Source organism: Triticum urartu, chromosome 2A (genome assembly GCF_056163025.1).
Source record: "Triticum urartu cultivar PI428250 chromosome 2A, HENAU_Tu73, whole genome shotgun sequence".
NCBI lineage: Eukaryota > Viridiplantae > Streptophyta > Magnoliopsida > Poales > Poaceae > Triticum > Triticum urartu.
The window spans coordinates 759,813,649-759,838,902 of record NC_141874.1 but is presented as its reverse complement, the minus strand read 5'-3'; the positions used below and the strand labels follow the sequence as shown (position 1 = coordinate 759,838,902).

Genomic DNA, 25,254 nt, shown 5'->3' with positions numbered 1-25,254 from the left:
AATACGACACATGATCGGATGAACTGAAAGGTAACCTAGTACTTTTTCCTAGTTGACAGGCATGACAGACATGGCCGCCGCCGCCCATGGTCGATGGAGGAACGACCAAGGGTGTGATCAAGAGCATCAGCGCCAAGATGCCCGAAGCGCTGGTGCCACAAGTCACGCGAGACGGCGGTGAGTGCATGATGAGCCTGGACTGGTGCATGGGGCATCGGGTAGAGCTCGTCATCGTCAGAGTTACACCGGAGGATCACATTCCTCGTGTTTCGATCCTTAAGAGAGAAACCAACATCGTCAAACTCAACATTAACGGGGTTTTCTCGAGCTAGCTTTTTGACAGAGAATAGGTTTTTGATGAGGTGGGGTGAGACAAGAACATCGTTGAGGGAGAGAGGGGAGGTGCGTGTGGGGATGTTGAGATGCCTGGAGTGCGTGACTGCAAAGGAATCCCCATTGCCGACTACAATGCAAGCAGAATGGCAAGGCTGTGAGGAGGATAGCATACCAGAGGAGGAGGCCATGTGCAACGTGGCTCCTGTGTCGAGGTACCACTCCGCACCGGGCGGCGTGATTGGCTGTTGCTGCTGCATCGTCAGGTTGTTGAGGGCTTGGACGAGGGAGGCTTGATCCCAGCTGGGCGTGGAAGAGGCAGCAGAGCCCGCAGCCGGGGCCTCGTACAGCGGATGCGGCGGCACGGCGGGCTGCCAGACAGTCGGCGCCCCCATAGTTGGTGATGTTGTTGGGCGCCGCGGACTGATGGTAGGCCATGCCGGCGAACGGGGCAGCACCGCCAGGGCGTGGCCCAAGAATGGCGGTGCCCAAAGCATGCAGACACCAGGGCATGGGCCAGGCGTGCACCATGCCAGTCCACGGCGCCGGGGCTGGAGCAGCGGGGCGAGGGGGCGCGCCGCCCCTACCGGAGTTGGAGGACTGCCCCCCGCCGTAGTTGGAGCTCTTTCCCTTGCCCTTGTAGCGGCCGCCGCCGCCGCGGGTGGTGCCACCACCAGTGTTCCTGCCGCCGTGGTTGGTGTTGGGGGCGCGGGCGGCGTGGAGAGCGGTGTCCGTGGTGGTGGAGTCGGCAGCCTGGCGGCTTTCCTCCAGGAGCAGAAAGGCGCGGCAGCGGAGGAAATTGGGGAAGGGGGTTTGCATGGTGAGGATAGGTATGGCGTACCGAAAACGCGGGTGCAGCCCGCGGATCATGTTCAGTACCTGATCACGATCGTCGACAGGGCCGTCGAGATCGGCGAGGCGGTCGGCGCACTCCTTGAGTTTGGCGAAGGAGATGATGGACATGTTTCCCTGCTCGAGACGGCGAAATTCAGTGGCGAGGAGGACCACCTGGTGCTCGCTGTTCTCGAGGAAGAGGGTGCAGATCGCGGCCCACACCTCGTCCGCAGTCACACCACGCTGATGGATGAGCGCGAAGATGTCGGCGCCGACGCGGTTGTAGAGCCAGGACACCATGTGAGCGTCGTCCTGCATCCAGCCCGTATCGGCACGGCGCGGTGCGCCGGTGATGTGGTCGGTGACGCCGCTCTTCTGGAACATCACCTCGAACAGGGTACGCCAGTGGGAAAAGTTGGGAGGGTTGAGAGAGAGAGCACGATCGGTACGTGTTGGTTGATGAACACGCCGGAGAGGGGAGATGGGTTGGGCGGTGCAGTGGAGGAGGTGGCGCTAGGGTCGAACAGAGCACCACCGCGGGTGAGGAGGGATGGGGTGAGGAGCGTGGGGCGGCGAGGGGGCGCATCCACCGAGACTGAAGCCGGGAGGGGGGGGGAGGTGGTGGAGGAGGTGGTGGAGATGGAGCGGCCATGGTGGGGTGCGGTGGAGCAGTTGGAAAGAGAGTGCAGCGGAAGAGGTCTAACGACGCAGGAGAAGACCGCCGTCTGATACCATGTGAACAGGAGAGACCGAGAAAGCAATGCACCTTGGGTGTTGCTGTATTCTTCTTGAGATATATATGGTGTTACAGTACAACAGAGAGAGCGCATGGCGCAGTGGGGCGACGTGCTGCAGATCGTGGTGATCGTGCATGTCGTGGGAGAGCTATACAACTAGTGTCAGTTAACAATCTTGGCAGTTCCTCATTAGTCATTGCTGGTGTTTTTGCAATCTAGTAGCATTGAAGGGCAATGGGGTGCGAGAAGCTCTATCACTAGCAACAAATCTTCACCTACATAACTTGGTTATTGCATGCGATTCAAAACAAGTTGTGGGAGACATCAAACAAGGCAGCCACGGCAGAATTGGAGCACTCAAAAATCAGAGCAACTTCTTTTAATTGTATTTTTACTTTTGAGGGCCGTCCAATCAATGTTGAGGCGCATAGCTTAGCTAGATTTTCTCTTACTTTAGCTCGGGTTGTCATATTTGGAACCAACCACATGACACAGCTTAGCTAGTTGTGGTTTTTGATCAACAAAGTTGGCTTTACCCCTTCAAAAAATGCAGCACTTTCTCAAACAAATGTTTGCGTTGATAAAGCAAAATCTGGGAAGCAGATTTTTTTTTCTTTGAGGGGAATCTGGGAAGGAGATTTTTTTTAGGGGGGATCTGGGAAGTAGATGGACGAGGAATCTGGGACGGTCATGGACTGATGACTTACCTTCACCGATCCCAATAAATTAAGGAAGGGAGGCCACACGCGTCCGCTCATCTTTCTCGCCGCCGCCGCCGCCACGCACGAGACCCCGGCGATGGCGGAGAACAGCACGCACCTGCTCGACGCCCTCTGCCGCCACCGCGAGCTCCTGAGGAGGGAGACGGAGTCCCTGAGGAAGGAGGTCACATCCCGGGGCCTATCCACGTTCGCCGGAAAGAAGGCCTACGTGAGCTCCAACTCGACGTCAACGATCCACGCGCCGCCGCAGCTGGTCGACCCCACCACAACCACCTTGCACCGGGTGAGTCTGCCCTACCTCGTCCGCAACAGCGACGAGGCCCTCGGCCTCCTCCTAACCGAGTCGGACGACATGCGCCGCCGGATCGAGTCTCTGGCGTCGATTCTGAGGGAGCTCGGCGCTGACAGCACCGCTACCACCGGCGTCTCTCCAGAGAAGATCAAGATGCTGTACCTCATGTCCCGCGCATCCCTGAGAATCTCCCAATATATGGCCAGGTCTGGATCATCCGCCATTGCCAAGGAGGAGGATGATGGAGCTTCTTCTTATGACCAGCACCGATACCGTGCCGGCTGGGAGTCCACGTGGGGCAGCAGCATGGGAGGCTGTGGTTCCTTCTATGACATAAGTAGGACTCTGCTCTTCTTCTCGTTCTATCATACGTGCAAAAACTTTTACCACCTGCCTTGCTTTGCTAGTAATTCTCAGATGTTACACACTACTTGGCTTAATTAATTTGGTGTGCATTTGTTTGATTTGATTTTGGCAGCCACGTTGAGCCCTATGCTATTCACGCCCTCCACGCCTGGTTTTTCCAACTACTCTGCTACCGCCAGCCACGCCTTGCAGATATACTCCTTGGAAATTGTTGACCTCAACGTCAAATTGAGCTGGCCGCTCCACGTGTACGGCGTGGTCGCTGCAAGGGACGCCGTTGACCACAACCGCAACATTCTCTTCTACCGCTCGAGGCATAACTACCAACTAGTCACTAAAGAGGTATTGTGTACTATGAATACTAAGCTCTCTCTTAATTCTCCTTAATTTTCCTGATCCAATTAGTTATAGTAATGTTAATGATGGCGATGATGCTTCCAGGATCCTTACTTGCGCTTGACTGGCCCGTCTCGCGCAATCGTGGCTGTAGACCGTGTTACATTTGAAGTTGAGCTGAAAATAAAGTACCGTGGAGCGGATCAGCGCCAAGAAAAAGCATCGCTCACTTGCAGCTACAGTTACGGGTCTGCGAGGGATACCACCCCTCTATTCAGCGGATATTGTTGTGCAGCACGGTTAACCCTTGAACAGCTTCGTAGAGCAATCCAGGCAACTGTCGTGGGTGTCCGAGTTGTTGAAGGGGGGTGGCCTTTCAAATATGGATGCCGAGTTTCTTGCTCCTTCTCTGCTGATGCAGAGGATCCCTCGCCTTGGGAGGTTGTGTTGCTTAATTGTCGTTATGATGAAATCCCCATGGGATCAGACGGGTACTTTCGTCTGTCAAGGAATGTTGTGTCAGTCGAATTACAATCAACAATGAAAGTTATCATACAAGCACACTCGAGATGTGGTCACAAAGTTCCAAAGGGTCATGTCGAGTTCCCCGTCCAACATAGCCAAACAAGCAAGGGTTCATGTTTAGTAGGCAACTCTAGGGTCGAGGTTGTTGTTGCTTGGTCCCTCATTGTCACGAACAAGATAGATCTCATGTTGTAGGGATAAGTTGCCCCAATGTAGAGGGCTACGTTGCCGAGGCATGATATATGTTTTGTTATGTCGGTTTATTAGATTGTGGGAGGATTTTTGTATGGGCCAACTATTATGTCAATATGTCCAACTGTTTACTAACTACTCTCTCCGTTTCTAAATACAAGTCTTTGTAGAGATTTCACTATGGATCACATACGGATGTATGTAGATGCATTTTAGAGTGTAGATTCAGTCATTTTGCTCCGTATGTAGTCCATAGTGGAATGTCTACAAAGACTTATATTTAGGAACAGAGGGAGTATAACTTATAAGTTATGTTATGTGAAATATTTTTGTTTCAATTAATGTGTAGTTGCGTTATTCTAAATTAATGTCTAAAAATATCCACCCTTTGTTTATTTTTTTGTCATAATCATGCATTTTTAGTATATATAAAAAATAATGTTGTCAGTGCCCCTTAGCAAAACAAGCATACGGTCGCAGTTCTTTTGACTTGTTGATATGAAATAAGTTGCTGAAGACACATGAAATTCTTACCTAAATATAAGAAATTACATTCTATGTCAGTTTTTAATCACAAAGAGGTACTAGGTTAGTTGGTCGTGCTAGGTTAGCCTTGGTATATGGTGTCCTGAGTTTGATTCCCCTTTCCAACAATTCTTCTTTACCTTATTCAAGCCGGCTCAATCGATCAAACATGCAAGCCCAAGAAGCCCAGTCGCACGTCGATTGGGCCATAACTTCCACCACTTGTCTAGTTCATACAAACGATCAGAGGAAGCCCGCTCAATTGGATCGGACGGTGAATAAAAATAGTGTGGAAATTTATGTGTGGACCAAAATTACAATCACTATGTGGATGGAGCAAAAACCGGAGAAACACGCCGTCCTTTATTATTATTAGGTATAGATTAGCCCGTGTATGTAGAAGTTAAAGCTTGTTATGCTACGTGTTTTGTGACAAGCCAGCACAATTCATCCATCCTCCTCTAATATCTACCGTCTATGACGCTATCACCATTGTGATGTTTCAACGAGGTGGGGGCATGAAAATGAGTAGGAAAGCAAACAACAACTCCTTCCAACAACGTTAGTGTTTCGACAAGGATGGGTTGTGCACTTGCAGGCCGTTCAGGGAAAGTTGCCAGCAACCTTCTTGATATTTATTTTTTGCTCTATGATGTTTTACAACTAAGGTTTTATAGGTTCCATGATCTTTGCAATATGCCACTACATTAGTTGCTCTTTCCAACATTTCATTAATGTTCTGCTGAAATGGCGGGGGTACGTAGGGGAACCAGTAAGGCCCAGCATCTGCAATAGCAGACCAAAATTTTGGCTACTCAAATCCATTTTAGATAGAGGAGAGAGAAGATTTGGGTATTGAAATTTTGTTCCTGCTTTTACAGAAGACCCAAAACTAGATACATATTTTGATTTTGTTACAATAAACTACAATTTTTGTAGTACCCAGAATAACCCTCACACACAGAAAAAGAAAAACAATCAGGTTCCTGGAAAAAAAATCCAAAGCATGGTGACCTCATCAGGCTGATGGAGGGCAGCGATGACGGGAGAAAGGCGTCACAATGAGGGGGGGGGGGGAGATGGGATGCAGGCAGGAGGACAAGTGGGTAGGGTCGATGGCAAGTTCAACGGCGACACTGTGGCCAAGCCCCACAAGCTCGTTGGCCTAAGCGGTCAGTACCGACCTCATGCGTGTCATGCGCCTCTAAATCAGCTGCAACGGGGAGCGGCATGGAGGTAGAGCAGCTCCTGGATGCAACGGGACGGCAGGGCGGCGAACCAGCTCCTGGACGCGAAGGTGCGACGCTGAGGTAGAGCAGCTCCTAGTCATTGTTTCTACATGCTCCTGTGTTTAAATAAGTTTACTTTGCTGAGACGAAGGCCCAGAGGAGACAACGAGCTTTGTTCACGGTATGCCATCGATGGATGCAGCAGGAAGAAGACTTCGACACTCAAAGGATTTGATGTATTTCTAATTTTTGTAAGGCTATTTTTAAAGTTTATGCTGTTTTTAAAGGTTTATGCTATTTAATATACAACCTTTAATCTTTTATTAAAAAACATTAGACAACAAAAAAATGTTCATACTCCCTCTGATCCATATTAATTGTCGTTGACTTTGTATAGAAATCCAACGACAATTAATATGAATCAGAGGGAGTAGTAAATTCTTAAAAGTAAGAAAGAAATATTCTTACGGAAGTGCTTTTGTGAGCATGAGAGCTCATGTGAACAGTAAATCATCATAATAATAAAGATAAAAAAGTTCTATTTTCTAGGCAAGCATCGATGTGCATGCAAATTTTGTGATTGAATTACCTGCATGGATGTCTAGGGCAAATAAAACAAAATTGATGCTTCAAAACGCTTCTCAAAACAATATTTTTGGAGCATCAAAGTTTTAGTTTTGGATTATATTATTTTAATTTAAATTATTGTAGCATTGAAATATTTATCTTTCAAATGCTTAAGAGTTGTGCTATTTTATCTTTGACTGTTTTGAGTAGTCCTGGTATCGGAAAAACTAAAAGCAGACATTTTTCACGGACACGTTTGAACACGTCGAACGTCTCCATGGACATTTGGCGATGTCCGTCCTTGTTCACTCCGTGTATTGCTTTAGCCAAGTTATTAAAATCTACAACGTTTGACCAAGTTTATGAAAAAACAATTTGAAGTTAAAATCAAAACGTATATAATTTTAATAAAAGCTTATATGCGGGCAGACATGGCATTTAATTCTTGCAATTTATGGATTCTTTCTATTCCTGTGTTCTCCTATCCCGTCGTCCCAAACGCAAACCGGCCCTAAAAGTCCCACCTTTTTCCGGACAGGCTAGAAATGCCGCTGTCTCTCGTCTAGTCCCTACAGCCGCCGCCACCGTCGCCGTTGCCGTCGCCGTCGCCGTTCCCGCCGACCGACGGCTCAATCCCGCCAGCCTGCCCGCCGACGCCTCAGCCCCACTCCCAGCCGCCCCAATCACACGCCCCGCGCCGCCCCCGCCCCTCACGCGCGTCGCCGCCGCCGCCGCGGGCTCCGTTCTTCCTCGTCTGGACACCGCGCTCCCGCCGCCTCCGCTCCGCCCCGCCCACCCATTGGGTTTCCAGGTACGAGGTTTCCCCATCTTCATCCCGCGATTAAGTTCAATAGAAATCCCGCTGGACCTCACGGCCTGTGGCACACGCCGTCTAGATCCGCCGCCCCTGCAGTTGCTGTGAGGTGAGGAACGGCTTGTTATTAGCTACATAGTGGAGGAGTTTACCTCTGCATGTTTTATCTGAGTCATGTGCTGAGCCATGTTCATCAGCTTTTGCATGTGCTTTGTTTAGCCTCGCGGTTTTCTTTTTAACTTTCCCTGCCGATGCTTGAGTAGGTAGTTGCGATTGGGGTGGTTGCTTGTTCTCTTTGAAGCAATTTGTAGGTTTCTACTAATGGAAATTTTGGCAGCTGCCCTTTCATCAAAAAGGCTTGTTCGAGGAAATCCTAAACTGAACCCGCATGCCGGCCCCTGTTTCTGGATGAAGCCATGAAATTTTTGGAGCCATATCCCTACCCTTACATCCAGGAAATAGATGAACAACCCTCCACTGCTGATAGTTAATACTTCCTCCGTCCCATAATATAAGAGCGTTTTTGACACTAGCGTTTTTTACAGGAGTACTCCCTCCGTTCCGAATTACTTGTCTTGGATTTGTCTAGATACGGATGTATCTAGACTCATTTTAGTGTCAGATACCTCCGTATCTAGACAAATCCAAGACAAGTAATTCAGAACGGAGGGAGTAGTAGTTATCTTTGATGTTTGATAGTTTTATAAGTGTATAACCTGTAGATGCTTTTGCTGCAGAATGCTTCTTCATATTCAGATGATACCCTTAAGATGTTGTTTTTGTTGTGTGCCAGCTCTGTTATAAATCTTTGTTGTTTGCCAGCTCTGTTTATAACCTTTTGCAGTGCTTATTCTTAATTATTCCGAGGAAATCTTAGCCATTTCAAGTGACTGCTTCTGCGTATTGTTATTTCCAGCAGAAGTCGCGCTTCGCTCCTATGGCGGCATCTGACGAACAGCCTCAGAAGGACGAACATGATATGAAGGACGAACAACAGGCTGAGAAGGACGAAAAACAGGCTGAGAAGGAGTACGCTGATTTCGAGGCGAGGGTCAAGAGGACGATATACATCGACCACCTCTCCCCTCTGGTCACCAGCCAGGTTATCAAGGCGTCTCTCGCCCAGTGCGCCAACGTCGTCAACACGGAGTTCATCGAGAACTACACGATCCAGTACGAGATCCCCGCCGCTGCGTTGGTGGAGGTGGACAACGTGTCGCAGGCCCAGGCTGCTGTGGACCTGATGAACAACTTCCCTTTCATGATCGGCGGGATGCCCAGGCCTGTGAGGGCTGTCTTTGCAAAGCCCGAGATGTTTCCGGACCGCCCTAGGAAGCCTGGCTTGAAGATTGAGTTCAGCTGGGTAAAGCAAGGAGATCCGGGGTATGATGGGATGAATAAGCTCAAGGGCCTTATGAGGAGGCAAGAAGCAGAAAATATGGCACTCATCAAGGTGAAGTGGTTGTTTCTTTACTTCGTTACTGTTCTTATTATGTACTCACTCCGTCCCAAAATAAGTGTCTCAACTCTAGTATAACTTTGTACTAAAGTTAGTACAAAGTTGAGACACTTCTTTTGGGACGGAGGGAGTACTTGTATGCCCACTACTAAGAAAAGCTGCAAATCTTTCTGCTTTACTTGTCTAAAATGAGAAAAACACTTGCTCAGGGAACAGGAGATGTCAAGCATATTTTGAGAATTTTGATGATGATGCTGCTCTTTAAAATGTGATACAGTTGCTTTAAACCTCATTTCTTCTGTATCCGAGCCATAATTTCATTAAACTCTTTTCTTCTTTTTGTTTCAGAATCAATTGGAAGAGGAGAAGGAGCTGGCGGCGCAGCAGCAGGAAACCCTGGGAGCAAGCAGCACCAAGTACGACATGCTCGAGAACCTCGTGAACAACGGGGAAATCACTAAACTCGCTCAGCATTATAAGGTCAAGCTGGGAGAAGACTGATAGGTTCCTGACGTTCAAGCTCCTCCCTCGTAGACTGACTGCAGTCACCAGTGCAAGCAGATTCTTGTTCTGCCCAGGGCATCCCCACTCACAGATGTGATGGTGTGATAGTGATAATCCATTGGCTAGTTCTCATCTTGTGGTGTGATGATGGTAATAAAGCATTGATTTGTTTGGTGCCGCCATGCCCTAGTTGTGGCCAGCTGCAAAGCAGCAGTTCCTTAGTGTAACAACAGTCGATACATTACGACCGTTTGATGGTACGCTTGGTGTATTAATAATCTTTGTATGACCTCCAAGCTTAGCTTGTCAGCAAGATGATCCAATGATGTCTGATATTGTCTCCTGCATTGCTTCAAACTTGCTTATCTGATATGTCGGTGCCCGCGGTTCAGTCCTGTCTGGCAGTTCTGCTGCTAGCTTGAGTTGTTTTATGTTGGTCCTGATGCCTGAAGGTGTGTTGTTGCTTGAAGCAGGAGGGAATCATGTCTCTGCCTTGTGTTCCCAGGAATGGACACAATGTCAGAGTCACAAGTGCCATGTTCCCAAGTCTTGGAACACAGGAAAAGGAGGTTCTGCCTGGCTGGCTGGAGAATCTGAGAAGGAAATGGCAAGAGGAAGCAAGGAAGCCATGGCAAGCAAGGTTTGTCCCTTCCTGGCATGCCTCACTGAACCTCCCTCTCACGTATTCTCTCCTTGTGTTAATTTTTTTACTCTAAATAATTATCTCGTCAGCTGTGTTGCTACCAGTAGTATATCTACCTACCTGTATACACCCATACACATCACCAGAGGTTTTTCACTGTTGTTGCTGCACCTGAATCTGCAATGGGTAGGTCCCCAGGGCCGAGGAGGGGAAGTGCCCTGCTTCTGCCTCTGTTTCTCATCTGCTTCTTCTCAGGTGCTACTCTTCACAATCAATTCTTTTCCTCTGCTTCATCTTCTCCTCTTGCTTTCTACTATTGCTGGGATGAGATTGTGTCAGGTTTTCTGACTGCTAGAATAGAATGGCATGCTTTGGAATCATCACCAGCCAGTTGGTGTACATCTATTCAGATTGCCTTGCACTCTGTTTTGAATGTACAGTGTAGAGTGTAGACCTTGTTTCAAATGTTGTCAGGACATACTCAACATAAGTGGAATCTTGCAAGCCCTGACCTGACACACATTGCCAATGCCATAGATTGCTTGTCTCTGAAGATCAGTTAATCAGATTGCTACTAGATGCTGCAGTAGTATTAACTGAAGCCAAAGTCGTTTTTGTTGTTGTTGTGATGACAGGGGCAATGAGGCACGTGGAGTCGGCCCGGGAGTTCACGCTCATCAACCAGTGCAAGACGGAGGTGTGGCCGGCGGTGACGCCGGGCGAGAGCTTCGGGGGCGGCGGTTACGCGCTCCGCGCTGGCGATTCGGTGGTGTTCACCGCCCCCGTGGGGTGGTCGGGCCGCGTGTGGGGCCGCACCGGCTGCACCTTCGACTCGGCCGGCAACGGCACGTGCGAGACGGGCGGGTGCGGCACGTCGCTGCAGTGCGAATCGGCGTCGGGGGCCGCTCCGGCGACGCTGGCGGAGTTCACGCTGGCGGCGACTGACTACTACGACGTGAGCCTGGTGGACGGCTTCAACCTCCCCGTGGTGGTGACCCCGACCCCCACAAGCGCCAACTGGACGGGCTGCGCGCCGGCGGGGTGCGACGGCGACCTGCGCCGCGGCTGCCCATCGGAGCTGGCCGTGAAGGGAGATGGCGGGAAGGTGGTGGCGTGCCGGAGCGCGTGTGACGTGTTCGGGACCGACCAGTACTGCTGCCGCGGGCAGTACGCCAACCCGGTGGCCTGCCAGCCGACCTTCTACTCGAAGAAGTTCAAGGCGGCGTGCCCAGCCGCCTACAGCTACGCCTACGACGACCCCTCCTCCATCTTCACCTGCGCCCAGTCGCCCGACTACACCATCACCTTCTGCTCCAGCAACATGTACGTACTGTTCTGACAACCTTAATTATCATCTCTCTCTGAGATGAAATTCCTCCATATGTCTCTCAAGATCTTGTGTGTGGTCAAAGCATCCAATTCTTCACACAATCTGCAAGCTGTCCACCGATTGAATGGCACTGTAGCAATCATCTCTCACACACAAGCAATTTCTCAATATACAGTGCCATTCTGATTTGATAAGCTTGTGCCAGTTTACATGACACTTATCTCTGAATGACAGACATTTCAATGAATCTTTGCTCCTGCTAACCGTTTGATCTTGTACATTCTGTTGTTCCAGGAAGCAATCGGTGTGCTCGTACCGCGACAGCCGGCTCGTCTGCAGCGGCTCCGGCAGGAGCACCTCATCTCCACTAATGCTTGTGATGCTGCTGCTTCTCTGCAGCTTCCTGTCATTGCAATCTGCATCCCCAGTGTGACTGATTAGTTGATTAAGGCTTAATCATCCAAGAGCAAGCTGACCTGACCCTCTTCCTGATACAGTTCTTTTTGGATTTTTTTTTCTCTACTATGAGAAACAGAGAGTATAGGTGATTCATGGATCAAGTTTCTGCACTGTCAGTCAGTCAGTACCATTTGAATTTGAATGAGAGTTATACAGAGATAGCATAAGTGAATATTTGGTTCTCTCTCTTTCTCTCTCTGCTTTTCTAATCATCTATTCTGGTGGGATTATAGACAGCAGAGTAAAGAGCTTTTAAAACAACCACAATTCGCGCTATGGTTTTGAAAAACTACCACTTTTTGAAAAGCTCCAAAAACTACCACAAAGTTGACTTTTGATTTCAAAAAACACTAGTGATCTATTGGTTAAAGTTTAAATATGCTTACGACAGTTTGGGCCCATCCATCAGGGACACGTGGCAACAGATATAGACACTGCTAGTCAAAAACGTTTATAGTCAAATGCCCGTCTATCGTGCCGCCGGTCTTGTCCCCAACCTGACTGTGACGGCAGCGGCTTCCGGCAATGGCGGCGGGACTCGAACGGAGGGGAACCGGCGGAGTCACGGCAGCGGTACAAGGCTGTGAAAAGTAGGTTAAGCGTATGCACCGAGGCAGGGACGCGTGCGTGTTAAATAGGCACAAGGCCGAAGAGATTACAGAGGGAGGAGGTTAGGATCGATCTCATCTATCTACAAGATAAACACAACGTGATGAGATCGATCCTACCTGCCTAACAAACTACACGCACGCCTACAACTTGATACACACGGTTTATACAAATACCGTGTATATGCGCATAATACAAATACAATGTTTAACATTCCCCCTCAATCACAACTATCCAAGTTGAGATTGTGCCTGAAAGCTTCCAACTGCCGCGGTGTGAGTGGCTTGGTAAAACCATCTGCTACCTGATCACCAGTAGGAATGAACCTGATATTCAACAATTTGTCAGCCACTCGTTCACGAACAAAATGATAATCAATCTCGATATGCTTCGTTCTGGCATGAAAAATAGGATTGGCAGACAGGTATGTAGCACCAAGATTATCGCACCAAAGTGAAGCTGCCCTTGGATGACGGATGCCCAATTCTGTCAACAAGTTCTGAACCCAAATCACTTCAGCAGTTGCATTGGCTAAAGCTTTATACTCTGCTTCTGTGCTTGATCGAGACACAGTGGGTTGCTTGCGAGCACTCCATGAAATCAGATTGCTGCCAAGAAACACTGCAAACCCTCCTGTGGATCTTCTGTCATCTGGACAGCCTGCCCAATCTGCATCTGAGAAGGCACTTACTAACATAGAATCTGACTTGCCAAGTTTGAGGCCATGATCCTTGATTCCTTGCAGATACCTAAGAATCCTTTTTACTGTAGTCCAATGCACAGTAGTAGGAGCATGTAGAAACTGACAAACTTTATTGACTGAGTAAGAAATATCTGGTCGTGTCAATGTCAAATATTGCAAAGCTCCTACAATACTCCTATATCTGGTGGCATCCTCTGCACTAAGAGCCTCCCCATCATAGAGAGATAATTTTTTGGAGGTAGATAATGGCGTGGGTGATGGTTTACAATCTTTCATCCCCATCCTCTGAAGAATTTCTTGCACATACTTCCCTTGTGAAAGCACAATACCATTCGGCACAGTTTTGACCTCAATCCCGAGAAAGAAATGAAGATTACCCAAATCTGTAAGAGCAAACTCCTTATGCAAATCCTTGAGAAGGGCCTCAACTGCTTCAGAGGATGAACTTGTAACAACAATATCATCAACATAAATGAGCATAAAAATAGTAATCCCATGACGATGATAAAAGAACAATGATGTATCACCCTTAGAGGGAAGGAAACCTAGTGACTGCAATTTTAATGACAGACGTGAGTACCAGGCTCTAGGTGCTTGTTTCAGTCCATACAGTGCCTTATCGAGCTTGCAAACATGACGTGGAAATTTTAAACTTTCATACCCAGGAGGCTGTCTCATAAACACTTCCTCTTACAGAACACCATCCAAGAATGCGTTCTTTACATCTAGCTGACGAATGTACCAGTTTCTAGACACTGCAACTGAAAGGATCAATCGAATAGTAGCAGCTTTTACTACAGGACTGAACGTGTCCTCGTAGTCAATTCCATACCTTTGCTTGAACCCTTTTGCTACTAGACGTGCTTTATACCTGTCAACAGTACCATTAGGTTTTCTTCTTATTTTGTAGACCCACTTACAGTCGATGATGTTCCTCCCTCTAGCTGGTGGAACGAGGTGCCAAGTTTTGTTTTTCATAAGGGCAGCAAACTCCTCATCCATGGCCTCCTTCCACCGTGGTTCACCAAGGGCTTCACTCACACTTTGCGGTTCACCTGTGGCACAAAAAGAACCCCAACGCACACAACCATCATTGTAAAGCTTGGGTTTAACGATACCACTCTGCGATCTGGTGCGGGAGCGTGCAGGAGGCGGCGGAGCCAGACGAGAAAGATGTCGTTCAAGCCGGTTTGAGGTAGATGACACATCGGATCCAGCGGGCGTAGAAGATCCGCTGGGGTGCAACTCCTGTAGAGATACGCCGGCGCGGCCTGCCTCCTCTCCCACGCTGCCAGTTGTCGCGTCCGGAGACGCGTCGGAGGGCGGGACCCCGCCTGGGCCATGCGCAGAGGGCCCAGCTGCGTCGTCTTGTTGTGGCAGCCGATCGAGAGCACGTGCGAGGGACCCGCCTGGTCCAGCGGCGAGAGAGGCCGACGCGTCCAGCGCCCGACCAGACCCACGTGCGGGTGGCCCACCAGACCCCGCGGCGCGGTCGTTCAGCGAACCAGAGGCGGGCGCGGATCCCGCGGCTGATCCGCCTGCGCCTGGCGCACCTGACGCGGTGGATCCCGAGGAGATCCTCCCGCCCGAATCCACACGGGGACTAGTGCCGGGATCGTCTGTGGCCGTTCCTGCAGAATCTAACTCCAGCATAAAATCATAGCCAGTTTCACCTGTTTCTTCCAAATTTTCCTGCACACTTTCAGCAGAGGCATTATGCGACACAGACACATGATCATTAGGTTCTTCTGCACCCCCTGGAATAAAGTGTGGCGATGGTAGAAGATGGGAAGGGAGAAGAACAAGTTCTTTGCGGAGTTGGGCGCCGGCGTTGGGGTGAAGTTGAGCAAAAGGAAAAACTTGTTCATCGAACACAACATCTCGAGAAACATACACACGGCCAGTAGACACGTCCAAACACTTGTAGCCCTTATGGAGACTACTATACCCTAGGAACACACATTGCTTAGAGCGAAACTCAAGTTTGTGTTTGTTGAAGGGACGTAGGTTTGGCCAAACGGCACAACCAAAGATACGAAGAAAAGTGTAGTTTGGTTTTGTGCCGAACAAGCGTTCTAGTGGAGTTTGATTGTGAATGACTCGACTAGGGACACGATTGATAAGATAGACAGCCGTGAGGAAAGCCTCGTCCCAAAATTTGAGGCGCATATAGGCATGAGCGAGCAAGGAAAGCCCAACTTCCACTATGTGTCTGTGTTTGCGCTCAGCTGAGCCGTTCTGTTGGTGTGCATGGGGGCACGACACATGATGCATGATGCCTATGCGTTCAAAGAACGAATGGAGTTTTTGGTATTCACCACCCCAGTCCGTTTGCATAGCAAGAATTTTGCGATTGAAAAGGCGTTCAACATGTTGTTGAAAAAGATGAAATTTTGCAAAGACATCAGACTTATTCTTAAGCAAGTATATCCAACTGAACTTACTAAAATCATCAATAAAACTCACATAATATTTTTGCCTACCAACATAAACGGGTCCAGGACCCCAAACATCTGAAAAGACTAGCTCTAAAGGAGCCTTTGACTCACTAGTGGAACGAGCATAAGGAAGTTGATGGCTCTTGGCCATTTGACACGAATCACACACAAGGAGGTGATCTTTTTTATTGGACACTGGAAGGCTAAAATCTCGAAGAATTTTCTGGACCACCGGGAAAGCAGGATGCCCTAGGCGTTTGTGCCATCTTGATGTAGATGGCTTGACCACACTGAGAGCTTGTCGGGTAGGAGCATCATGGCGACCAGAAACAGGGAACAGGCGACCTCTACTCTTGCTTTGGAGCACGGTTCTCCGGGTGGCTCGGTCCTTAACAAAGAAATTTCAGGGTAAACTTCGAGAAAAGCATTGTTATCTTTAATAAGTTTGTAAGCGGAGAGAAGTCTTTGATCAGATTGTGGAGCATGAATGATGTTGTTAAGTTGTAGAGAGCCATGAGGGGTGGTGAGAACCGAATGACCAATGTGGGAAATGTCCATACCTTGTCCACTTGCAGTGTGGATCTGATCTGTTCCGGTGTAGCGGTCGCGAACGGCAAGTTTCTCCAGCTCGCCAGTCACGTGGTCGGTTGCACCGGTGTCGAGGTACCAGTTGCTGTCCACCCCATAGGAGTGAACGGCATTGGCCGATCGGTTTCTGCCTCCACCTCCTCTGCCCGCAGGGTTGCGAACATTGTTGTTGAAGCCGCGGTCGAAGCGTTTCTTGCAGTGCCATGCTCCATGTCCCTCCAGTTTGCAGATCTGGCACTTCTCGCGGTCACCACGGTCACCACCAGCTTGTTGCGGCACACCACCGCCGCCTGGGTTGTAGCCGCCCGCGTTGTTGTTGTTGTTGAAGCCGCGGGGGCCACCACCACCGCCGCCACCGTTGCCACCGCCGGGGTGGCTGTTGTAGTTGCCGCCGCCACGACCACCGCCCCTGGCCGCAAGATTGGCGGAGTAGGAGGCAATCTGGGCGGCGATGCGTGCTTCGGCCGACAGCAGCAGCGAGAAGAGCTCGCTGAGGCCGATCGGCTGCTCGGTTGCGGTGCGGGTGGAGATAGCAGACACGAACCCATTGTAGTCAGGTTCATGCAGGAGTCCTTGGAGGATGAGGTCAACAACGTCGTCCTCATCAAGTGGCTTGCCGGCGGCTGCAAGCTCGTCGGCGATCCCCTTCATCTTGGTGAAGTAGGAGGCAACGGAGAGGTCTCCCTTGCGGGTGTGCTCGAGTTGTGAGCGGAGTTGGATCACCCTCGCCCTGGACTGGGACGAGAAACTCTACAACAGCGCCGCCCAGAGAGTAGCGGACGTGGTGCACGTACTGACCTGCATCAAGACTTCTCGAGACAAAGATGCGATCAAAAAAGTGAGAACCTGTTGGTCCTGGGTGACCCATATTGCATGCTCTGGGTTGGGCGTGGAGGTGGTCTCCTTCTTGCCGGCGACGTCCTTCTCCGTCACGATCACAGCGGGGGGCTCCCGGGTGGAGCCGTCGATGTAGCCAGTCATCCCTGCCGCCCTGATGTGCGGCAGGACTTGTGCCTTCCATACAAGGAAGTTCTCGCGGGTGAGCTTCTCGGTTATGGTATGTCCAAGAGAGGCAATGGAGGGTGTGGCCATGGCTACGGCGGAGGAGGAGCTTGACATAGCTAGATGAGGTGAAGAGAAAGGGCTCTGTATACCATGTGAAAAGTAGGTTAAGCGTATGCACCGAGGCAGGGACGCGTGCGTGTTAAATAGGCACAAGGCCGAAGAGATTACAGAGGGAGGAGGTTAGGATCGATCTCATCTATCTACAAGATAAACACAACGTGATGAGATCGATCCTACCTGCCTAACAAACTACACGCACGCCTACAACTTGATACACACGGTTTATACAAATACCGTGTATATACGCATAATACAAATACAATGTTTAACAAAGGCGCCCCTCTGCGGTGGTGCCACACGTATCCTCCCAACCCGACCATGATGGCGGCGGTGCTCGAACGGAGGGGAACCGGAAGCGGCGGGCTGGAGGCTTAGGCTCGTGCGGATCCAGCAAGTCGTGGCAGCGGAATGAGGCGCTCGTCTGGGATCATGTCGCTGTCTCCTCCACAACCTGGCCTCGTCGGCGGCGGGGCTCGACCGCCAATGCATGAAATGATTCCTGAAAGTCTGAACGGATCTTTTGGTACACTTTTCAATAGCATTCACCGTAGACTGACTCAATAACGATGGAAGCCTAATGTTGAGGTTAGACCATGAAATTCTAGCATGAGTGCTGAGACTGACTCAATAATTCTTGATATATTAGTGCTTATTTTTCTCTATTAGCATATCTCTATCTCAGGTTAGTTAGCTTCATACGGGTGGTTTCAAGATCTGACCTCAACATTGGTTTGTTATCATTAGTGTCACTGCTACTGTTAGAGCAACTCTAGCAGATTCACTAAGAAGGGAGTCTTTGCAATATTTCTAGAGGGCCCTTTACAACCATTTTTAAGGTTTTGGAGTCCGGTTCTTTGCTTTTTCAGATTTCCTAAAACGGAAGCCTTTATGACCATATTTCTTTTAATATGTTTGTGTATGAACCCCATTTCAACTTTGATTTGGCATCAACATAAATTTGTGTCAAGTCAAGAAATTATTTATCCTTCACCAACATCCACAACCTTAAATGAATACAATTTTGACGGTATATTCAAATATGAATCTAATTATATGCTAATTTGATGTTGTAGATACACTGATAATGTTTCCACAAACTTAGGCAAATTCGCAAAGATTTAACTATGAATAAACTCATGATACACAACATTGTTAAAAATGACTTAATAAACTAGTTTCAATTTACTGTTGTATAGGAATATATTATATATAATAATAACACAAACCAAAGAACAAACAAATATTGGCACATATATACCGTTTCCAAATACTCCCTCCGTCCCATATATAAGACGTTTTTGCAGTTTAAAACTGGAACTACAAAAATGTCTTATATTACGGGCACAAAGGTAGTACAATATTGCCTTTATCACCATGATGGACATCGTACATGGTCGTCCTATAGCCTTGACACAAGATTCCTGGCCGCATCCCGTAACTTCACCTTCTCAACCTTTCCCAGCACGTTCCTCGGGAGGGCGTCGATGACGACCACCTTCCTGGGAACCATGAAGCGCGACATGCACTCGCGGCTGAAGGCAATCATTTTATCCTTGCAGACCCTAGCAACCTTGTCTCTGGCCTCGAGGAACGTGCACGGCATCTCGCCCCAGTGTGGGTGAAGCATTGCGACCACCGCCGCGTCGGCCACAGCCGGGTGCTGAAGCAGCACCTACTCCAACTCCTTGCTGCAAATATTCTCATTGCCGCTGATGATCACGTCCTTTGACCGGTCCTTTATCTCAATGTACCCGTTCGGGTGCACGACGCCGACGTCGCCCTTCATGGACAACCCGCCCTTCTCATTCGCCTCGGGGTTGTTGAGGTACCCCTTCATGAGGTTGTCATCGCGGAGCACGGTCTCACCTAAGGACTTGCGGTCGCACGACACATTAGACATGGTGTTGTAGTTGACAAGGACGTACGTTGGTGTCGGCGAGACACAGGACGCTGACCCCCTACCTGGCCTTGAGGCGTGAGCTCTTCAAGAGCGGCAGGAGGTCCCATTGGTGACGCCACTCATAGGCCAGAGCTGGTCCTATGATCACTAGCTACTTCTTCTTGAAGAAGGACGTCATGGGAATGATTGGCTTCTCTGGTTACCAGAAGTACACGGCCACACTACGGATGCTTGCATATGGCACGCCCGCTGATTCGTGGGATGAGAACCTACGAATGTCTGAGAGCTCATGCGGAGATGTCATGGTCATGTTTGCAACTACCATGGTCGAGGTGTTGGGACCTCAGTACCTGAAAGAACCAACTATGGCAGACACCGAGAGGCTCTTAGCAATCTCAGAAGCAAGAGGGTGCCAGGTTTGCTTGGATCTCTTAACTGCATGCATTGGAAATAGAAGAACTGCCCGAAGGCTTTATAAGGGCAATATGAGAGTCATGTTAAGAAGCCCACTATCATTCTTGAAGCAGTTGTATCACATGATCTGTTGATTTGGCACGCTTTCTTTGGTATGCCCGGGTCTGACAATGAAATCAATGTGTTACAGTGATCATGCACAACATGATTGTCGAGGCTGAGGGTGAGGATGACGCCACAACTCTAGAATTTGAGAACATGGGTTATCCTATCGAACTTCCAGACCAAAATTCGGCCACATTTGAAGAGTTTATTCAAATGCATCAACAAATTCGACATCGATTAACTCACGAGGAGCTGAAGTAATATCTGATTGACCATTTGTGGGCGGTTAAAGGGGACAACAATGTTGGGATGTAATATTTGAACTTTTTCAAGTTTGAACTAGTGTTGCATGCGGCTATTTGAACGTCTATACTCTATGTATGCGGTTATTTGATCTTACGGACTTAGAAAAATGAGGGCGGCCGGATGTGTGCGGCTACGGTTGAATGGCGGCCTCTCGCATCCGTGTTTGTGGACTGGCCCCCCTTGTCCGTGGATAGATGTAGGAGGTAATTTATGGGTTGCTGTTCGATGCCCTTGGGGATACAAAGAAATGTGTGCCCAATTATCCGATAGCACACACGCGCCATCTAATGGTGTCCAATAATATCACAAACCAAACAAAACATCCACAGAGCAACTTCATATTTGAATCTTTCAAAAAAACTTCATATTTAAAAATAAGTTAAGATAAGATGATGTGCTCAGATAAGAAAAGAGTTTTGCTATAAGAAAATACAAAGAAAAACATCTGTAGTGCAAAGAAACATTGGCACATATATATGCTGTTTTATTTTCTTGTTTCTAAAATACAATGTTGCCCTTATCATCATGATGCCCCCCGTAAGTGGTCGTCCTACAGCCTTGACACGGCCGATTTCCGGGCCGCATCCCGTAGCTTCACCTTCTCAATCTTTCCCAGCGCGTTCCTCGGAAGGGCGTCAGTGACGACCACCTTCCTGGGAACCATGAAGCGCGACATGCGCTCGCGGCAGAAGGCGATCACTTCATCCTTGCATACCTCAGCAGCCTTGTCTTTTGCCACGAGGAACGCGCATGGTGTCTCGCCCCAGTGCGGGTGAGGCATGGCAACCACCGCCGCGTCGGCCACAGCCGGGTGCTGGAGCAGCACCTCCTCCAGCTCCTTGCTGCAGATGTTCTCGCCGCCGCTGATGATCACGTCCTTTGACCTGTCCTTTATCTCGATGTACCCGTCGGGGTGCACGACGCCGACGTCGCCTGTCATGAACCACCCGCCCTTGAAGGCCTTCTCATTAGCCTCCGGGTTGTCAAGGTACCCCTTCATGAGGCTGCTGCCGCGGAGCACGATCTCACCCAATGAATTGCCATCCCGCGGCACGCTACCCATGGTGTTGCTGTCGACGACGCTGGCATCGGCGAGAGACAGGACGCTCACCCCCTGCCTGGCCTTGAGGCGTGAGCGCTCCGGGAGCGGCAGGAGGTCCCACTGGTGGCGCCACTCGCAGGCCATAGCGGGGCCTGTGGCCTCCGTGAGTCCATAGGAGTGCGTCACCTTGAAACCGATCCGCTCGACGCGGTCCAGCAGGGCGGCCGTCGGCGGGGCGCCGCCCGTGAGGACGTGGACCGGAGCGGCGAGCCGCCGGGCCTCGCCTTCCAGGAGGATATTGAATACCACGGGCGCGCAGCACATGTGGGTGACGCCGTAGTCGGAGATGGCACGGTAGACGTCGGCGGCGCGGTTCTGGCGAATGCAGACGTTGACGCCGCCGCGCGCCGCCATTCCCCACGTGAGTGCCCACCCGTTGCAGTGGAACATGGGGAGCGTCCAGAGGTACACGGGCTCGTTGCCCACCCCCCACGACAGCAGCTGGCCCATGGTGTTCAGGTACGCGCCACGGTGGCTGTACACCACGCCCTTCGGCGCCGACGTGGTGCCCGAGGTGTAGTTGAGCGCGACCGCATCCCACTCGTCTGCGAGCAAGGGCAGCTCCGCCGCCGGGTCGCCGTTGCTGACCAGCGCCTCATACTCGAGCTTGAAGAGGCCAAGCCGGACGCCAGTGGGCCTTTCGATATCGTCGATGACGGCGACCAGAGGGACGGGGGCGCCGGCATCGGCAACGATCTGGAGCGCGTCATGAGCGAGGCGCACGTACTCGTAGTCGACGAATAGGACCTTGGCCTGGGCGTGCCTGAGGATGACAGCCACCGCCTTGGCGTCCAGGCGCGTGTTGATGGCGTTGAGCACGGCCGCAGCCATGGGCACGGCGAAGTGCATCTCGTACGTTGCCGGCACGTTGGGCGCGAGGACGGAGACCACGTCGTTCTTGCGGACGCCGAGGGAGACGAGGGCGGCGGCGAGGCGGCGGCAGCGCTCGTGCGTCTGGCTCCATGTGAACTTGAGACGCCCGTAGACGACCGACGTGCGGTCGCCGTATACTGCACTGGCGCGCGGAAGGAACCCGACCGGGCTAAGTGGCACGTAGTTAGCCGGGCGCTTCGGAAGCTTGTCCATTGATGATTTCGTCCACCACCGTACGTACCTTCAGCTCAATATATTGTGTGTCGTATCGTCAGGCTTTAATTTGTGGAGATGAGATATCCTGAGAGTTGAGTTGCTGTGAGGCTAGTAGGCCTACTTATAGCTTAGCGAGCAATGTTACCAATGTTCAACTTTGTACATGTTTTAGAGCATTTCTAACCGATTCCTAAAACCGGTAAGAAAAGTAATTTTATTTATTTATTTTGAGGGCCTAAACAAAACACAGCCGATCCCTTATCGGTATTAGAGGAGTACAATTTGAACTCCCCGCCCGCTCACTTGATGAGTATAAAGTTTCCCCCTCCCCTCCTCGACGGCGGTTGTTTATCGAACCCAGGCCCCGACGCCGTCACATTTTGGCACAATTCATCGTGGACCGAACCACACAACAACATCGGCCACTTTGCGCTGTCTCATGGGATGTGCTCCTCCTGTCGGCCCTCGCATCTCACCCGTTGTCCGAGCGCCGACACAACCACGTCCTCCGGTTGGCCGGGCTCAACCCTTGCCCCGCATTCGTCGGCGAGCATCTACCTGACATCAAGTGTGATGATTGCTGACGACGTGTGTTGCGCGCATCTCAAGCATGAGCAAACATCCTGAATGAATTTTCTACTAGTGTGAATGGACAGAGTGAGTGCAATTTTATACGGTTGTTCTTCAGATTTGTGAAAATTTGAAAAACATTTTTTTTCTTAAAATTTTATATAGAAAGGATGCATGTTTTTGTATTGGAAAGAAGAGTACATTAATCTATTGTCTATTGATAAAGAGAAATCTACTAGATTTTGGTGCGCTGATTACTAGCGATGAGACTACAGAGAACGCAATGTCCAAGTTTGAGGAGGCAGAGAAGAAACAAGTGTGCAAGCTCAAAAAGCCTACAAATAAGAGCAACAGTGTCAGCAATGAAAATGAGATGGAGAAAATATTGACGAGACTAGCAGGAGCGGCCAAGGTTGTGTCTCTATTGAAGTGTGTGATTTTTCTTGTAGTTTTATTTGTATCAATTCTCTTCGCGAAGGAACATGTGAAGTATGTGACCATGATGTCGTTTCATGAAGTAATTGGTTTAACTTGATGGCCCCCAACTAAATGAATTTACGTTAATTTTTTTTAAGGAGTTAAGTTTTAGGGGTTTGGTAAGGAACTAGAATTTTTTGAAGCAGCTAAAAGCTAAGAAGCCATATGGGGCCTCAATTTTAATGGCTTGTTTAGAGATGCTTTAAGGCTGCCGAATAGACATAAAGTTTAATGTGGCAAGTTAATTGAAGAGAGATAGAGGGAGAGACACACAAAGAGATAGGTTTCGTGACCTAGCAAGAAGTGCGATGATATGCATGTGTACCTAGGTGAAAACATAATTCTGAGTCTATAACTAATAAAATTATGAACCATAGCAATAAGAAGCTAATCATTTATGCATTGGAGACTTGAGTTTCTATGCCATTTAATGTTGTAGTTTGATGCAGCTTTTGATATATTCATCGGGTGTATATGCACGTATATATAAGTACAAGAAATGGCCACGTCCTCAACTATACATGGAAGGAGGAGGGTTTGGTATACAAGAAATATACATGCAAATATTACATATTCAACAAATGCACTTAACACCTCATCTAAGTGTCTTTGCATTGGGACAATTGATGCCAAAAGCACACTAATTTAATAAAAATATGACATGAAACAATAAAAAATATATGTATCAGCAGTGTTGCTGCAAAACCAGTCGTGGATGTTGCTAGCCTGGACGGGCGTTACTGCAAGCAATGATGCACGATTTGCACTTGACCAGTTCGCTCACTGTTTGCACTTGCTCCCCACATCCCTATCACCCTCCTCCATTCTAAAGGAGCGCACAACAGAAGGCCATCTCCTACGGCTCCAGTGACCAGACTGTGCCGGTGGCACCCCAAGCTTACTGGCATGGTACACCCCACCTAAATGACGACTTTTATCCAGCGTGTTATGATGTTTGTACAACCACATCAACAATTATCTGCACGGACTACAAAACATGATGCTCTTCGCACGTTGCCATTGCCCCTGGCGAAACATATTATATTAACACCCTAATGTCCTGGGCAAAATGTGTCGTTCTGTAGCACCATCATCCATGACTTTTTCAGATCTAAAGATGCCGCATAATACGGTGGTACACAATTTAAAATTTTGCCGATTACATCGCCACCGAATAATTCGTTCGGCGCTTTAAAATTAGCATGTTCTATAGCATATCAGAGGCTCTAATATCTGGGTTGAAAATCCCTAACCCATCTATCAAGCAAAATCGTCTAAAAAATGAAGATAAATCTCTTGAAAGATCTACCAGCTAAAGATAGAACCTCTTGCCTAGGTGCGCCAATCGTGCTGACGACCATGGCAGGTGGCATGCTGGCGAGGCGATCGACCCACGACAGACGAAAGTCAAATGCGCCGATCAGAAGGCAAATTACGCTTTTGATGTGGGCTAGATGTGCAAATAAGATTTTTGAAGGGCCACTAAAGTATAAACAAAAGTAATTTAGGTGGTGTTTGGTTCTCTAGTCCTAGGACTTTTTCTAGTCCCAACTAAAAAGTCCCTAGTCCTTAAAAAGTCCCTCCCTGTTTGTTTCCAGAGACTAAAAAGTCCCTAGTCCCTTCCTAGAGGTTATTAAATAACCATGTTGCCTCTAGTATATAGAAAAATAACAATCAAATAATACCATGGGATGGCGGGTCAATCGGTGCATGAAGGGACATTGTTGGAAAAGTCCCAAAAAGTCTAAAAAAGACTCTCCTTTAAAGTCTTCTTCATTTAGTCCGAAATGTCTAGTTTAGTCCCTAAAAAGTCCTTCCCGTTTGGTAAAAAAGTCTCTAAGAGGGACTTGATTTCTAGTCCCTACACAAAAAAGTCCCTGGAAACACACCCCCTTAGTCTAAATAACACTAGAGGGTTCATGCGTTCATTGAGGGGTGGAAGGCACCCAGCATGCATACGC

At 49.2% G+C, this 25,254-nt stretch overlaps 4 protein-coding genes across 6 annotated transcripts; 3 read left to right on the top strand and 1 right to left on the bottom strand.

Moving 5' to 3' along the window:
- The first annotated feature begins 2,702 nt into the window (after nt 1-2,702).
- Nucleotides 2,703-4,340, top strand: LOC147987941 (uncharacterized). The gene is made up of 3 exons (XM_087540478.1): nt 2,703-3,255; nt 3,397-3,626; nt 3,726-4,340. Exons 1-3 carry the CDS (start codon nt 2,703-2,705, stop codon nt 4,338-4,340), a joined length of 1,398 nt encoding a protein of 465 aa, XP_087396604.1.
- Nucleotides 4,341-7,152: 2,812 nt separating this feature from the next.
- LOC125540340 (ASI1-immunoprecipitated protein 1) lies at nt 7,153-9,782 on the top strand. 2 transcript variants are annotated; one of them, XM_048703951.2, is made up of 3 exons: nt 7,153-7,469; nt 8,389-8,925; nt 9,280-9,782. In XM_048703951.2, the coding sequence occupies exons 2-3, from the start codon at nt 8,410-8,412 to the stop codon at nt 9,430-9,432; spliced, it is 669 nt and encodes a 222-aa protein (XP_048559908.1). In that variant the 5' UTR covers nt 7,153-7,469; nt 8,389-8,409; the 3' UTR covers nt 9,433-9,782. The 2 variants fall into 2 exon arrangements, with proteins under 2 accessions (XP_048559908.1, XP_048559907.1); XM_048703950.2 differs by having other exon boundaries at nt 7,200-7,469; nt 8,392-8,925.
- Nucleotides 9,783-9,917: 135 nt separating this feature from the next.
- On the top strand, nt 9,918-12,051 carry LOC125540339 (pathogenesis-related thaumatin-like protein 3.5). Of its 2 annotated transcripts, XM_048703949.2 has the most exons (4): nt 9,918-10,075; nt 10,269-10,333; nt 10,714-11,401; nt 11,703-12,051. In XM_048703949.2, exons 1-4 carry the CDS (start codon nt 9,918-9,920, stop codon nt 11,839-11,841), a joined length of 1,050 nt encoding a protein of 349 aa, XP_048559906.1. In that variant the 3' UTR covers nt 11,842-12,051. The 2 variants fall into 2 exon arrangements, with proteins under 2 accessions (XP_048559906.1, XP_087401651.1); XM_087545525.1 differs by lacking the exon at nt 9,918-10,075 and having other exon boundaries at nt 10,093-10,333.
- Nucleotides 12,052-20,467: 8,416 nt separating this feature from the next.
- On the bottom strand, nt 20,468-22,265 carry LOC125534533 (trans-cinnamate:CoA ligase, peroxisomal-like). The gene has a single exon (XM_048697730.2). It carries the CDS (start codon nt 22,241-22,243, stop codon nt 20,606-20,608), a length of 1,638 nt encoding a protein of 545 aa, XP_048553687.2. The 5' UTR covers nt 22,244-22,265; the 3' UTR covers nt 20,468-20,605.
- Between the last annotated feature and the right edge of the window lie 2,989 nt (nt 22,266-25,254).

Excerpts from the sequence above, each read along its gene's own strand:
- LOC147987941 (XM_087540478.1), top strand. The coding sequence starts at position 2,703 with ATGGCGGAGAACAGCACGCACCTGCTCGACGCCCTCTGCCGCCACCGC. Across the intron at positions 3,256-3,396 it reads TGGTTCCTTCTATGACATAA|CCACGTTGAGCCCTATGCTA; the intron begins GTAGGACTCTGC and ends TGATTTTGGCAG. Across the intron at positions 3,627-3,725 it reads ACCAACTAGTCACTAAAGAG|GATCCTTACTTGCGCTTGAC; the intron begins GTATTGTGTACT and ends TGATGCTTCCAG.
- LOC125540340 (XM_048703951.2), top strand. The coding sequence starts at position 8,410 with ATGGCGGCATCTGACGAACAGCCTCAGAAGGACGAACATGATATGAAG. Across the intron at positions 8,926-9,279 it reads AAAATATGGCACTCATCAAG|AATCAATTGGAAGAGGAGAA; the intron begins GTGAAGTGGTTG and ends TTTTTGTTTCAG.
- LOC125540339 (XM_048703949.2), top strand. The coding sequence starts at position 9,918 with ATGTCTCTGCCTTGTGTTCCCAGGAATGGACACAATGTCAGAGTCACA. Across the intron at positions 10,076-10,268 it reads AGGAAGCCATGGCAAGCAAG|GTCCCCAGGGCCGAGGAGGG; the intron begins GTTTGTCCCTTC and ends TGCAATGGGTAG. Across the intron at positions 11,402-11,702 it reads ACCTTCTGCTCCAGCAACAT|GAAGCAATCGGTGTGCTCGT; the intron begins GTACGTACTGTT and ends CTGTTGTTCCAG.
- LOC125534533 (XM_048697730.2), bottom strand. The coding sequence starts at position 22,243 with ATGGACAAGCTTCCGAAGCGCCCGGCTAACTACGTGCCACTTAGCCCG.